We start from the raw sequence: 13,579 nt of genomic DNA, 5'->3' as shown, positions 1-13,579 counted from the left end.
GCAGGAGCTGCGGAGCCGGGCACGGCCGTGGCAGGAGGCAGCTCCGCACGGATTTGCCAGGGCACGGCTTGATTTTAATAAAAAGCTAAATTGAAAAAGGTTGTTGGGAAAGCTGCTCCAGATCTAGAGGGAAATAACTCCGGCTCAGGGCTGAAGAAGCCAAAATGTGTTTTGGTTCTTTCCACTTTTGGAAGAACTGTCGAGTGTTGTTGGGGTTTGTTTTTTTTTTTTTTCCCTCTTGCTCTCTCCCCGTTCCTCCCCCTCCTGTGATTATTCAATTTGCCATGAAAGCTGGGACCAAACCAAACCCTCGGTGCCAAAACCTCCGCACTTGGAGAACATTTGGGCCCGGAGCTGGAGCTTAAATTACATCTTGCACATGGCCCCAGCCGCACCGGATTCCAGTCCAAGACACACACGAGTTCCTGGTTGTTGAAACCCGGCTCTGAAGGAGCCGCTCTCCGCCCGGGGGGGTTCTCTGTCTTCCCAAAACCAGGGCAAAAAAAAAATATCCCGGTGCTCTGGAACGCGTTCCTCACGCAGGGACCTCCAGGTGCCGGCGGGGGCTGCGGGGCCGGGGCCGCCTTTTTGGGGGATTTGCAGGTTTCTGTCCCGGGGTGGTTTTGGGGTCTCTTCTCGCTGGGTTGGGCCACCTCTCGCTCCCCTTTTCGGTGGGAAACACCGGAGCTCAGCCCCGGGAGGGCGGCGTGGGGAGAGAGCAGCTCCTGCTGGCACCTCAAAGCCCCGGGGGGGGGCAGCGACAGCCGCGGCTGGACGTGGTGACAACGAGCTGGGAGCAGCCCTGGCCTCGGGAGGAGGTGCTGCAGCCGCCGCGGCCTCCGTGCCAGCCCCGGGGCCATTCCCAGTGGGATCGGCCTTTCCCAGGAGCGGGCTGAGCCTCGCCACCCGCCCCATCTCCCGCTCCATCAGGGCTCTCTCTCCCTTCCCCTGGGATCCCCTGGGATTCGAGCCACGGCCAGCAGAGCTGTGCCCCCGGCCCTCTCCTTTCCCACTTCTCCAATTTCCCTTTCTCCCCCCACACCCCGCATTCCCACATCCCTCCCCACTCCTTTGCATCCGCCACAGCCACAAACAAAACACATCCTCCTCTCCCGGAGCCCATTCCCGGGGAGCTCCGGGCCTGCTCGGAGCCGCTCCAGGCGTTCCGGGGACGATTCCCCCGAAATGCTGCGGTTCAGCAACGAACAGCTCGTTCCAGGAGCATTTGCATTTCCCCGCTGCCGAGCAGGAGCCTTTAATCATCTCCCGCATCCCGAGCGGCGTGTCCGGGCAGGCTGCGGGCTCCGGGGCCGTCGTGGCCCGGCCCTCGCCGGGGCTTGGGCCATCCGTGACCCGCCGGGACCGCGGCAGCCGGGCCGGGGCTCGGGCTCGGCGGGAGGCACCGAGCGGTGTCAGCTCCGCCGACCTCGCTCTCCTTTGAACGTCCCAATTATGCCCAACTCCCGGCGGGGCAGCAGAAGCCAGACAGCTTTGAACCTGCCGGAGGATTTGTGCCGCGGTTCCAGGTGGGAGCAGCCCCAGCCACATGAAAAAAAAAAAAAAAAAAAAAAAAAAAAGGTATTATTAAAGAAGTGTCTTTTAATGGTTTAATGAAATAACAGCGCGGGAACAAGGCCTCTCTGATGTCCAGACCGGATTCCTCCAGAGCATCATCCGGCAAGGATTTTCCAAGGCAGCCTGGGCTGTCCATAATGAAGGAGCTGAAAGGAACCCGGGCAGGCTCCTCACAGCTCTCACGGTCACTCGGAGCTCGCCCAGAGGGACGAGGTGAGGGAGCATCCGAAGGTGGAACAGCAGGGCTGTAATCCCATTTATTTTGGGATTTATCTGGGGCTGTCTGGTGCCCCTTTGCAGGCACCCCTGATAAATGCTGGCTCTGGCAGCTCTCATTGCTCTCTTAAAGCAAGAAATAGGAGCATTCATCATCTAAGCAGGAAATTCTCGTGCTCCACAGGCATCATTCGATGTTTTATCCTTTCCCTCGGGTTCGAGGGCCGTGCAGGTTGGGTTCCAAACCCCCTCAAAGAGCTGGAACCGAGCACACAGAGCTGTTGGAGGGGCTGATGGTGCCGCAGCACGAGGGCGATGGGACCAAAAGAGAGACCCCAAAGAGCCCAGCAGCTCCAGGAGCCCTCGGAGCAGCCACCTGGGGAGGAGCAGGCCTCCCCTTGGGATCCCAGAATCCCGGGATGGTTTGGGTTGGAAAGGACCTTCCAGTCCACCCAGGGACCCCTTCCACCAGGCCAGGCTGTGACTGCCCATCCCTGGAAATGTTCCAGGCCAGGTTGGTCGGGGCTTGGAGCAGCCTGGGATGGTGGAAGGTGTCCCTGCCGTGGCAGGGCTGGGATGGGATCGGCTTTAAGGTTTTCTTGCGTTCCAAACCATCCTGGGAATCCACGAAGCAGAGCTGGATCCTCGTCCCGCTCCGTGCACCCACGGCACGAGGCCGGGCAGCCACAGGGCTGGGATCAGGGGTGTCCAAAGCAGAGGGAGCCGCGTGGATCCATTCCCGTGCTCCCCGTGCAGCGCAGCACTGGAAGCTGGGCGTGGGGCATGTCCCAGCCTGTGCCCGCCGTGGGCGAGCGGTGGCCGGGTCAGGAGTGTGGGTTTGGCTCCTGGCTCAGCCCCGGGCTCGTTACACAAGCGGGGCAGAGCCGGGGCCGCCCCACCCGGCTGGGCTGGCAGCTGGGCAGCGCGGAGCACCCGCAGTGAGCCGGGTTTTCCGTGGCTGCCCCGGGAGTCCCAGCCGGGCAGAGCCCAGGAGCTCCCTCACCCCCAGAGCTGGGCTGCAGCTCCCTTATCCATCCCAGCCTCTGCTCCGTGGCTGCCCACAGAGCAGCAAACACCCCTTGGGTGCTGGCTGGCGCCTCCCAAACCCACATTCCAGGCCTGGAGCTGGGCTGAGGGGCAGCAGGAGCTGTGGGAGCACAGCCCAGGCACATGAGGTGGGTATTGGGAAGGAATTGTTCACTGGCAGGATGGGCAGGCCCTGGCACAGGGTGCCCAGAGCAGCTGTGGCTGCCCCTGGATCCCTGGCAGTGCCCCAGGCCAGGTTGGACAGGGCTTGGAGCCACCTGGGACAGTGGGAGGTGTCCCTGCCATGGCAGGGGTGGGACGGGCCGAGCTTTAATGTCCCTTTCCACCCAAAACCATTCGGAATTCCATGATCCTGTGATCTGACACAGACTGGAAAGCCCTGGCTCCTCGAGAGCTGCTCCCAAACACCGCAGGGAGAGGCAGCTGCTGCCCTTGCAGAGGTGGGGGTTGCCTCCATGGCCGGGATGATTCACGGCAGCTGGGCTGGGCCCTCGGGCCGGGGCTGCTCCGCAGGCCGGGCTCAGCTCCCGCTGCAGCATCGCCCTGCGGCAGCTCCCGGCCCTGCCCTCTCCCAGGCTGATTGGGGTGCGGGGCTGGCGTTCCCTCGGCTGCTCCCCTGGGAATTCCCACTGAGCTGTGCCCCACGCCGAGCACCGGAGCAGGGGAGGGTCCGTGCCGGAGCCCCCCGTGGGAACCTCCCGGCCTTGGGGCTGGCACGGCGGCTCCCAGGGATGCCGTGGGGATTGCCGTGCTGCTCCCAAGCCCCAGCAGTGCCCTGGCTGTCTCCAGAGCGTGAAGCCCTTCCCAAACTTCCCGGCTGGCCGACAAAGCTCTCCGGGATGCGGCGCTCCCGAGGATTTGCTGGATCTTCCCTTGCCACGCGTTCTTCCCAGAACGGCCCCGCACTCACTGCCCTCGGAGAGAGGGGACAGAGAGGGGACAGAGAGGGGACAGAGAGGGGACAGAGAGGGCAGAGCAGGCTGCTCCCTCCCTCAGGAACTGGAGCTGACGAGTGCCAGCCGTGCTGCCAAATCCCAGGCCTGGCATTCCCCCCGCCGTGCTGGTCAAACACTGAAATCCATTCATTTGTCCAAAAACAAACCCGCAGGGCTCTCCTGGTCCCGCGCGGGGACAAAGGGGACAGAGTGTGTGCTCCCGGTGCCCTCCCCGCGGTGGCAGCGGGCACAGCCCCGTGCCAGCCCCGCAGATGGCACCGGGGGGTGCTGGCAGTGGCACGGCCCCCCCCAGGGGTTGCTCGGTGGGGAGGTTGGAGCGGGAGCTCTGGCAAAGAAGAGCTCGGGAAGGATTTGGGGTCTGGTCCCCTCCATCCCCCGCTGCTGCAGAGCCAGGGCAGAGCTGAGGGCCCAGAGCAGCTGCTTTAGGGTCAGGCTACAAACCATGGCGAAGAATCAAGGAAGGGGACACAAGGGTGGGGATGTTGCTGCCGCCCACCTGGATGGAGGGATGGAGGGATGGATGGATGGATGGATGGATGGATGGATGGATGGATGGATGGATGGATGGAACAAGCCCCAATCCCAGCACTGCTGGCTTTGGATGAGCCATGGGATCAGTGCTACCAGCTCCACAGTGACAATCCCCCAAGAAAGAGACCCCAAAGAGCCCAGCAGCTCTGGGAGCAGCAAAGAGGGACCCCAAAGAGCCCGGGAGCAGCAAAGAGGGAACCCAAAGAGCCCGGGAGCAGCAAAGAGAGACCCCAAAGAGCCCGGGAGCAGCAAAGAGGGACCCCAAAGAGCCCGAGAGCAGCAAAGAGAGACCCCAAAGAGCCCGGGAGCAGCAAAGAGAGACCCCAAAGAGCCCGGGAGCAGCAAAGAGAGACCCCAAAGAGCCCGGGAGCAGCAAAGAGGGACCCCAAAGAGCCCGAGAGCAGCAAAGAGAGACCCCAAAGAGCCCGGGAGCAGCAAAGAGAGACCCCAAGGAGCCCGGGAGCAGCAAAGAGAGACCCCAAAGAGCCCGGGAGCAGCAAAGAGGGACCCCAAAGAGCCCGGGAGCAGCAAAGAGAGACCCCAAGGAGCCCGGGAGCAGCAAAGAGGGACCCCAAAGAGCCCGGGAGCAGCAAAGAGGGACCCCAAAGAGCCCGGGAGCAGCAAAGAGGGACCCCAAAGAGCCCGGGAGCAGCAAAGAGGGACTCCAAAGAGCCCGGGAGCAGCAAAGAGAGACCCCAAAGAGCCCGGGAGCAGCAAAGAGGGACTCCAAAGAGCCCAGCAGCTCCCGGGAGCAGCAAAGAGGGACCCCAAAGAGCCCGGGAGCAGCAAAGAGGGACCCCAAAGAGCCCGGGAGCAGCAAAGAGAGACCCCAAAGAGCCCGGGAGCAGCAAAGAGGGACCCCAAAGAGCCCGGGAGCAGCAAAGAGAGACCCCAAAGAGCCCGGAAGCAGCAAAGAGGGACCCCAAAGAGCCCGGGAGCAGCAAAGAGAGACCCCAAAGAGCCCGGGAGCAGCAAAGAGGGACCCCAAAGAGCCCGGGAGCAGCTCCCGGGAGCGGCGCTGAGCTCGGGCCGCTCCCGCTGCCGGCACTCTCGTGTCTCGGCGGCGAATGTCTTCCTGCTTAAAAGCTCTCCAAATCACAGGGGCAGCTTGTTTTGACATTTGATTAGCCACAGAGAACAACTTGAGAGTGCTTGAGTGACTGAAGGAGGGCGGGAGGGAGCTCCGCCGCGGGAGCGGAGCCGAGCGCTGCGGCCTTTCCCGGGAGCGGCACCGGGCAGGGGCGGTGGGCGCCGCTCCAGGCGAAGATAAGTGGGCTGCCGGGAGAGGCGAAGGCGAGGAGAGGAAGTGGTGAGTGAAGTCAGCTGAAAACAGTTTCTTCTGCTCGCTCTGACTCATAAGTTTCATTAATACCCAGGCAGCCGCATCCCCCCGCCAGCCCCGCGCGCAGCCGGAGCGGGATCCAGGACGGAAACCCCCCCCCCCTATGCCGAGGGGACGACCCCCCACCCCCGTCCCCACCTCCCGGTGGCCTTCGCAGGTCCGTGAGCGCGTCCACCGCGCGTCCGCCTCTTGTCCGGCAGCTCCCCGCGGTGTGGGAGCCGCTCCCGGGCCGGGAGGGGCTTTGGGATCATCCCCCCCCCGCAGCCGTGAACTCCCGGGGGTTTGTTTTCTTTCTCTGCCCAGACCTACAACAAGTCGTGTCAGGCCGGTGGTGACACTGCAGGGCTGTTTTGCTTTCCCTCGCTATCATCGCTATCAAGTAGGAGTTAACAGCTCTTGTTTATACAATGCCTATCTGGCCAGGGGCTGATTTAATACCTCCCACTTCTTTTAAGTGCAAATAGACTCTAATGTGTGTATTAGGCTACTTGAGCGGCTGTTCTGCTAAAATACTCGCTTTCCAAATAACTTATCTGCAGTTAATGCCGGCCAGAGGAGAAGAGCAAACTTCTTAAGAATTTAGCAATAAGAAAAAGAAAACAATCCCTTTAATATTCCCCCCTTCCCCGGGCTAAGCCTTTGGCCGCACGGAGCTCGCTGGGATTTCACGGGCGGGATCCTGGGATGGTTCACGGATCACAGCCCTGATCCGGCTCCTCCGGGGCGTCCCAAACCCGCTCCCGAGCGCTCGGGGGACGCGGAGCTGCCGCGGTCCCGCTCCCGGGCCCCGCCATCCCGCAGCCCTGCCGGCCCCTCCCGTGGCCACCGGCGGGGTGGGAGCAGTAGCCACGCCGCTCAGGCAGCGTCTGCAGCCACGCTTGGCAGGAGAGACAAAGAGAAACCTCATCCCTGAGCGAAACTGCGGAGTTTCTGCTGAGTCACAGCCATCAGGGAATGGGGAGAGCAATTACAGCCGAAAACTGGGAAGGCATCCCAAACAAATTGGTTATAATTAACAAGTAGAAGAATAACACCAGTAATACCATTAGCAGGCCCAAAAGCCATTTGCAATATAATATCTATAATTAGACAGTGCTCAGCAAAAGCCGGGGCTGAGCTGTTTGCCCCGGGAGGGGAGGGCAGGTGAGCCTGAGGGACCGCGGGCCGGGATCCGGGGGCGACGGGCACGGGACAGCACCCAGGAGCACCCAGGAGCACCCAGGATCATCCAGGAGCAGCCAGGAGCATCCAGGAGCACCCAGGATCATCCAGGAGCACCCAGGAGCATCCAGGAGCACCCAGGATCATCCAGGAGCACCCAGGAGCACCCAGGAGCACCCAGGAGCAGCCAGGAGCATCCAGGAGCACCCAGGATCATCCAGGAGCACCCAGGAGCAGCCAGGAGCACCCAGGATCATCCAGGAGCACCCAGGATCATCCAGGAGCACCCAGGAGCACCCAGGAGCACCCAGGATCATCCAGGAGCAGCCAGGAGCATCCAGGAGCACCCAGGATCATCCAGGAGCACCCAGGAGCAGCCAGGAGCACCCAGGATCATCCAGGAGCACCCAGGATCATCCAGGAGCATCCAGGATCATCCAGGAGCACCCAGGAGGATCCAGGATCATCCAGGAGCAGCCAGGAGCAGCCAGGAGGATCCAGGATCATCCAGGAGCACTCAGGAACATGCAGGAGCACCCAGGAGGATCCAGGAACATGCAGGAAGATCCAGGAGCACCCAGGAGGATCCAGGAGCACCCAGGAACATCCAGGAGGATCCAGGAGCACCCAGGAGGATCCAGGAGCACCCAGGAGGATCCAGGAACATGCAGGAAGATCCAGGAGCACCCAGGAGGATCTGGGAGGATCCAGGACCACCCAGGATCATCCAGGAACATCCAGGAGGATCTGGGAGGATCCAGAAGCACCCAGGATCATCCAGGAGGATCTGGGAGGATCCAGGAGCACCCAGGAGCATGCAGGACCACCCAGGATCATCCAGAAACATTCAGGAGCACCCAGGAGGATCCAGGAACATCCAGGAGCAGCCAGGAGCACCCAGGAGCACCCCGGAACGTCCAGGAGCACCCAAGAGCACCACCCAGGAGGATCCAGAAGGATCCAGGAGCCTCCATGAGGATCCCAGAGCGACCTGGCTCCAGCCCCGGGGCATGGGGGGGGATGTGCAGGGGACAGCCGAACCTGCCTTCCCCTCCCACATCCTCCCAAGGAAGATTTAACGTCCTTGGACATTCCCACCCCTGGAATGTCCCAGGCCAGGCTGGCCGGGGCTTGCAGCACCCTGGGACAGTGGCGGTGTCCCTGCCCATGGCAGGGGTGGCACTGGCCGGGCTTTAAGGTCCCCTCCCACCCAAACTGGACGGGACCCGGGCTGCAGCCGGGGAGTCCTGGGCACGATCCCTCTTCCTGCTGTCCCATCTCCCTGGGCAGAACTTTGCAATTCCAGCTCTTTGGAGCTGTCTCGGCTGCCAGGAGGGTTCTGGGGCTCTCCCCCCGCCACCCCCCAGCACCCCAGGGCGCTCCTCACCCGCCAGTGCCAAATCCAGGGACACACAGGGCGGAGAAGCGTCCGTTTTGACGCTGGGAGCCTGCCGGGGGCTCAGGGGGTTTTGGGGGGGTCCCGAGGCGGGGTGCTGCCCCCAGGACCCCCCCCCCCCCGGCCATGCGGCAGCAGCAGCCAGAGGTGCCGGGCTGGGCCGGGCACTGGCGTTGCTCAAGCAAATCCGCTGAGGGCGAGGTCAGCGGAGCCGCGCTTGTGAAAGGCCGCGGCAATCGGGGCCTGCTGTGGCAACAGCGGCAACCGCCTGGACACGTCACTGGCCACGGAACGGTCCGGGGAGGGAAGGGACCCCAGAGGGCTCAGCCACGGGGGGAAAGGGACCCCAAAGGGCTCCGCCAGCCCCTGCCACGAGCGGGGACATCTCCCTCGGAGCGTGCTGCTCCTGCCCCATCCCGGTGCTGCTGCTGCCTGCGGGTTCTCGTGGCCACCAGCGGGGCCGGAGGGGCGCGGGGCTCAGCCCTGCCTTGCCAGGGGCGCTGGGAAAACCTCGCTGCCGAGAGCGGATGGAGCCCAGCTCCCCGCAAAGCCAAACATCCAAATATCCGGGCTCGGCGGCTGCCGAGCGCTCCGCTGCCTTCCCGCTCCGAAACCTTTGTTTAGATAAACTTGAAAGCTGAAGGGAATTTGGCAGGCGGGGTCCTGCCCTGCGCGGAGGGCAGATAATGTCACCTGCAATGTAAACACACACCAGTGACCGGGGCTGGCACCGCCTCGTCAGCGATAAAGTCACCTCTGGGGCGGCTCCCGTCACGCCGGGCTGCGCGGGGAGGGAGGAGGGGACACAAGGGACACACGTGGGTGCGGGTGTGTGTGGCCTCCGTGTGCACACGTGTGAGCGGCCGGGAATCACCTCTGGCCCCGCCGGCCGCCTTCTCCCGCGGCCTCGCAGCAAATCCGCGGCGCCCCGGGGAGATGCAGCCCCTTCCAGAGCCGCGGGGACATTTTGGGGGTCCTGTGGCATGGGGACATCTCGGGGATCCTGTGGCACGGGGATATCTCGGGGATCCTGTGGCACGGGGACATTTTGGAGCTCCTGTGGCACGGGGACATCTTGGGGCTCCTGTGGCACGGGGACATCTTGGGGCTCCTGTGGCACGGGGACATTTTGGGGCTCCTGTGGCACGGGGACATCTTGGGGATCCTGTGGCACGGGGACATTTTGGGGCTCCTGTGGCACGGGGACATCTTGGGGATCCTGTGGCACGGGGACATTTTGGGGCTCCTGTGGCACAGGGATATTTTGGGGCTCCTGTGGCACGGGCACATCTCGGGGATCCTGTGGCACGGGGACATTTTGGGGATGCTGTGGCACGGGGACATTTGGGGCTCCTGTGGCACGGGGACATCTCGGGGATCCTGTGGCACGGGGACATTTTGGGAGGCCTGTGGCACGGGGACATTGTGGGGATCCTGTGGCATGGAGACATTTTGGGAGGCCTGTGGCACGGGGACATTTTGGGGCTCCTGTGGCACAGGGACATTTTGGGAGGCCTGTGGCACGGGGACATTTTGGGGCTGCTGTGGCACGGGGACATCTCGGGGATCCTGTGGCACGGGGACATTTTGGGGCTGCTGTGGCACGGGGACATCTCGGGGATCCTGTGGCACGGGGACATTTTGGGGCTCCTGTCCCACACGAGGCCGGGGGTGGCGGTGGCCGTGCGGATGCTCGGACCCTTCCAGAAGTCCCTGCCCTCATCCTGAGGGATTCTCCCTCCCTTGTGTCCCTCGTGGGGGTTTGGGGGGGCTGTGGACACCCCCGAGGGCTCAGCGGGGCCGCGGGGGGATGGGGACAGTGGCTGATCCCGCAGAGGAGTTTCGGGAAGGGGAAGGGGAAGGGGAAGGGGAAGGAAGGGCAGCGCGGGCGGTTTCCCCGAAAGGCTGCTGGGAACAGGACGGTGTCACCAAGTGTCACAACACCCCGTGCCCAGAAGCTGAGCCCGAGGTTTCTCCCCAGATGCGGGGAGGGAACATCTCCAGCTTCCCTTCCCGGCTGTGCCACCTCACGGGGCACCAGGAACGGGACAAAGCCACCCTTGGAGCCGTGACATGCCCAGGCAGGGGAGCCCCACGTGGTCCCCAAAAACCCCAACCCTCCTGCTCTCCATGGGGACGCCATCCCACGGGAAGCTGCTCTCTGCAAGGCACGTGATGGTGACACTGAATGTCCTCAAAGCCCTCATCCTCATCCTCATCCTCACCTGGAGGGGTGTCCATCCTCTGGAGAGGTGGGACGCCATGTCCCCACTGATGTCCAGACTCGAGGCCAGCTGGCAGAGGGGACAGCAGCTTCTCCCTCTGAGGCTTTTCCTGAGATCCTTCAGAAAAAGAAAAGCCGACTCGGAAAAAGAAGAATAAGTTCTGGGAAAAGATCACGGGTTTCTAATTGGGATGTGCAAATATCAATTTAAGCAGACCTTAAATCAATATGAACCAGAACGTTTCCTTTCACCCCTAATCGTTCTTTTGATTTCCCCCCCCCCCAACCAGGTGAGTTTTAATAAGCTAAAATAAAACATCTCCTCTCTCAGTGCAGTCCCAGCATGAGGAATATCAATTAACGAGAGCCATCCTCGGCCGTTGGAGTTCACCACAACAGCGCTGGAGCTGGGGCTCGATGGGAATGGGAAGAAAATTACAACCTTTTCAGGGAAACCATTAAGTAAAAATCAGAATTTGTCCATAAGTACCGCAGGGGGAGGGGCACAGCCCAGCTAATGGCTTCTATTTTGAGCAATAAAGTGAATTTTCGGTGCAAAATCGCCGCTTTCTGTTCCTCTCCTAGTGGCCTCACGTCCCCTGAGTCTGGCCCCGGAAAGTCCCTGGGACAGAGAGTCTGGCTCAGCCCCACCACGGGAATCACCCCCTTTCCCACATTTCCCAGCTCAGTGGGTGCAGAGTGAGGGCTGGACAGAATCCTCAAATCCTGGAGACGTTTGGAAGGGACCTTAAAGCTCAGCCAGTGCCACCCCTGCCATGGGCAGGGACACCTTGCCCTGTCCCAGGTTCCAACCTGGCCTTGGGCACTGCCAGGGATCCAGGGGCAGCCACAGCTGCGCTGGGAATTCCAGCCCAGCCCCTCCCAGCCAGGAATTCCTGCCCAATCTCCCACCCATCCCTGCCCTCTGGCAGTGGGAGTCATTCCCTGTGTCCTGTCCCTCCATCCCTTGTCCCCAGCCCCTCTCCAGCTCTCCTGGAGCCCCTTCAGGCCCTGGAAGGGCTCTGAGCTCTCCCTGGATCCTTCCCTTCTCCAGGGGAACATTCCCAGCTCTCCCAGCCTGGCTCCAGAGGGGCTCCAGCCCTGGAGCAGCTCCGGGGCCTCCTCTGGAATTGCTCCAGCAGCTCCAGGTCCCTCTGATGTTGGGATCCAGTGGGGTCTCACCTGGGGGGCAGAGGGGGACAATCCCCATTTCCTGCCGGGAGTGAGCTGGGAAGAAGGGCAGCGTGTCCCATTCCCGGGGAGGATTTCCAGGTGCTGCTCCCTCTGCTTGGGGATGTCCCGGGAGCTCGGCCGCGTCCCTCCACTAAATCCCCGTCACGGAGATTTCTCCCCTCGGAGAGAGCAGGAGGAACAAGGACCACGAAAGATTTCCGGGCTTGCTCCTTGCCGTTCGCTTTCCTCGTTTCCCCGGCGGTTCCGGGAGCTGCTCCGGGTGCTCCCGCATGATCCCAGCTCCCAGCATCCGCCAGGGGGTGGGTGGGGGTCCCGATGGGTCACCCGAGGGACCCCCCCCCAGGGGGACTCCATGGACATCCCGGTGGACGCCCCAATGGGCGCTCTGTGGGCGCCCAGTGTCCACCCTGATGGGTGCTCCAAGGGATGGACACCCCAAGGGATGGACACCCCAAAGGATGGACACCCCAAGGGATGGACACCCCAATGGGCACCCAATGGGTGCTCCAATGGACACCCCAAGGGATGGGGACCCCAAAGGATGGACACCCCAAGGGATGGACACCCCATGGGTGCTCCAATGGACACCCCAAGGGATGGACACCCCAAGGGATGGACACCCCAATGGGCACCCAATGGGTGCTCCAATGGACACCCCAATGTCCACCCTGATGGGTGCTCCAAGGGATGGACACCCCAATGTCCATCCCAATGGGTGCTCCAATGGACACCCCAAGGGATGGACACCCCAATGTCCATCCCAATGGGTGCTCCAATGGATGGACACCCCAAGGGATGGACACCCCAAAGGATGGACACCCCAATGGGCACCCAATGGGTGCTCCAATGGACACCCCAAGGGATGGATACCCCAAGGGATGGACACCCCAATGTCCACCCTGATGGGTGCTCCAAGGGATGGACACCCCAATGGGCACCCAATGGGTGCTCCAATGGACACCCCAATGGATGGACACCCCAATGGGTGCTCCAATGGGTACCCCAAGGGATGGACACCCCAATGTCCACCCTGATGGGTGCTCCAAGGGATGGACACCCCAATGTCCATCCCAATGGGTGCTCCAATGGACACCCCAAGGGATGGACACCCCAGTGTCCACCCTGTTGGGTGCTCCAAGGGATGGACACCCCAATGGGCACCCAATGGGTGCTCCAATGGACAACCCAAGGGATGGACACTCCAATGGGTGCCCCAATGGATACCCCTAGAGATGGACACCCCAAGGGATGGATACCCCAATGGATTGACACCCCAATGGGTGCTCCAATGGACACCCCAAGGGATGGACACCCCAATGTCCATCTCGATGGGTGCTCCTGTGGATACCCCAATGGAGACCCCAATGTCCATCCTGATGGGCATTCCTGTGGATACCCCAAGGGGTGGACACCCCAATGAACACCCAATGTCCATCCCAATGGGTGCTCCAATGGATTCCCCAAAGGATGGACGCCCCAATGGACACCCACTGTCCATCCCAACGGGTGCTCCAATGGATTCCCCAAAGGATGGACACCCCAATGGACACCCACTGTCCATCCCAACGGGTGCTCCTGTGGATACCCCAATGGATCCCCCAGCGTCACCCCGATGCAGTGCGGGGGACTCACAAAGAGCTGCTGCCTCGACGGATGAAAACTCCCCCCAAAAAAAAAAAAAAAAAAAAAAAAAAGCCGAAAGGCGGCAAAATGAGGGAATTGGGAAGAGCCGGGAGCGGCGGAGGAGGCGGGGAGGGCGCGGGGGCAGCGGCCCCGCCGTGACTCCGCTCCGCCTGCGCTCCGCTCCGCGTTTTGCCGCGCTCCGGCCGCGCCCCACGTGGGGCGGGGGCGTGGCCTGGCGGCGGCAGCCAATGGGCAGCGCCGGGCGCTGACAGCGCTCGTCACGTCAACAACCGGAACGCGCCCAATTAGCGCCG

The 13,579-nt window shown here is 62.5% G+C and overlaps 1 protein-coding gene across 2 annotated transcripts; it reads right to left on the bottom strand.

Annotated features, from left to right (window-relative positions):
• Positions 1-7,512: 7,512 nt before the first annotated feature.
• LOC128813147 (acetylcholinesterase collagenic tail peptide-like) lies at positions 7,513-12,040 on the bottom strand. 2 transcript variants are annotated; one of them, XM_053987937.1, is made up of 5 exons: positions 11,631-12,040; positions 10,450-10,566; positions 9,099-9,227; positions 8,216-8,917; positions 7,513-7,525 (listed from the first exon to the last, which is right to left on the bottom strand). In XM_053987937.1, the coding sequence occupies exons 1-4, from the start codon at positions 11,656-11,658 to the stop codon at positions 8,502-8,504; spliced, it is 690 nt and encodes a 229-aa protein (XP_053843912.1). In that variant the 5' UTR covers positions 11,659-12,040; the 3' UTR covers positions 7,513-7,525; positions 8,216-8,501. The 2 variants fall into 2 exon arrangements, 1 of the variants encoding a protein (XP_053843912.1); XR_008438929.1 differs by lacking the exons at positions 7,513-7,525; positions 8,216-8,917; positions 9,099-9,227 and adding an exon at positions 9,693-9,847 and having other exon boundaries at positions 11,631-12,038.
• Positions 12,041-13,579: the final 1,539 nt, after the last annotated feature.

The sequence above is a fragment of the Vidua macroura genome, chromosome 12 (assembly GCF_024509145.1).
Source record: "Vidua macroura isolate BioBank_ID:100142 chromosome 12, ASM2450914v1, whole genome shotgun sequence".
NCBI classification, from domain to species: Eukaryota; Metazoa; Chordata; class Aves; order Passeriformes; family Viduidae; genus Vidua; species Vidua macroura.
This window is presented reverse-complemented; position numbering and strand designations above follow the sequence as displayed.

Coding starts and splice junctions, on each gene's coding strand:
- LOC128813147 (XM_053987937.1), bottom strand. CDS start 11,658: ATGGGGATTGTCCCCCTCTGCCCCCCAG. Junction 10,567..11,630: donor TGTCCCCCTCTGCCCCCCAG/GTGAGACCCCAC, acceptor CTTTTTCTGAAG/GATCTCAGGAAAAGCCTCAG. Junction 8,918..9,098: donor GGCGGCCGGCGGGGCCAGAG/GTGATTCCCGGC, acceptor TTTACATTGCAG/GTGACATTATCTGCCCTCCG.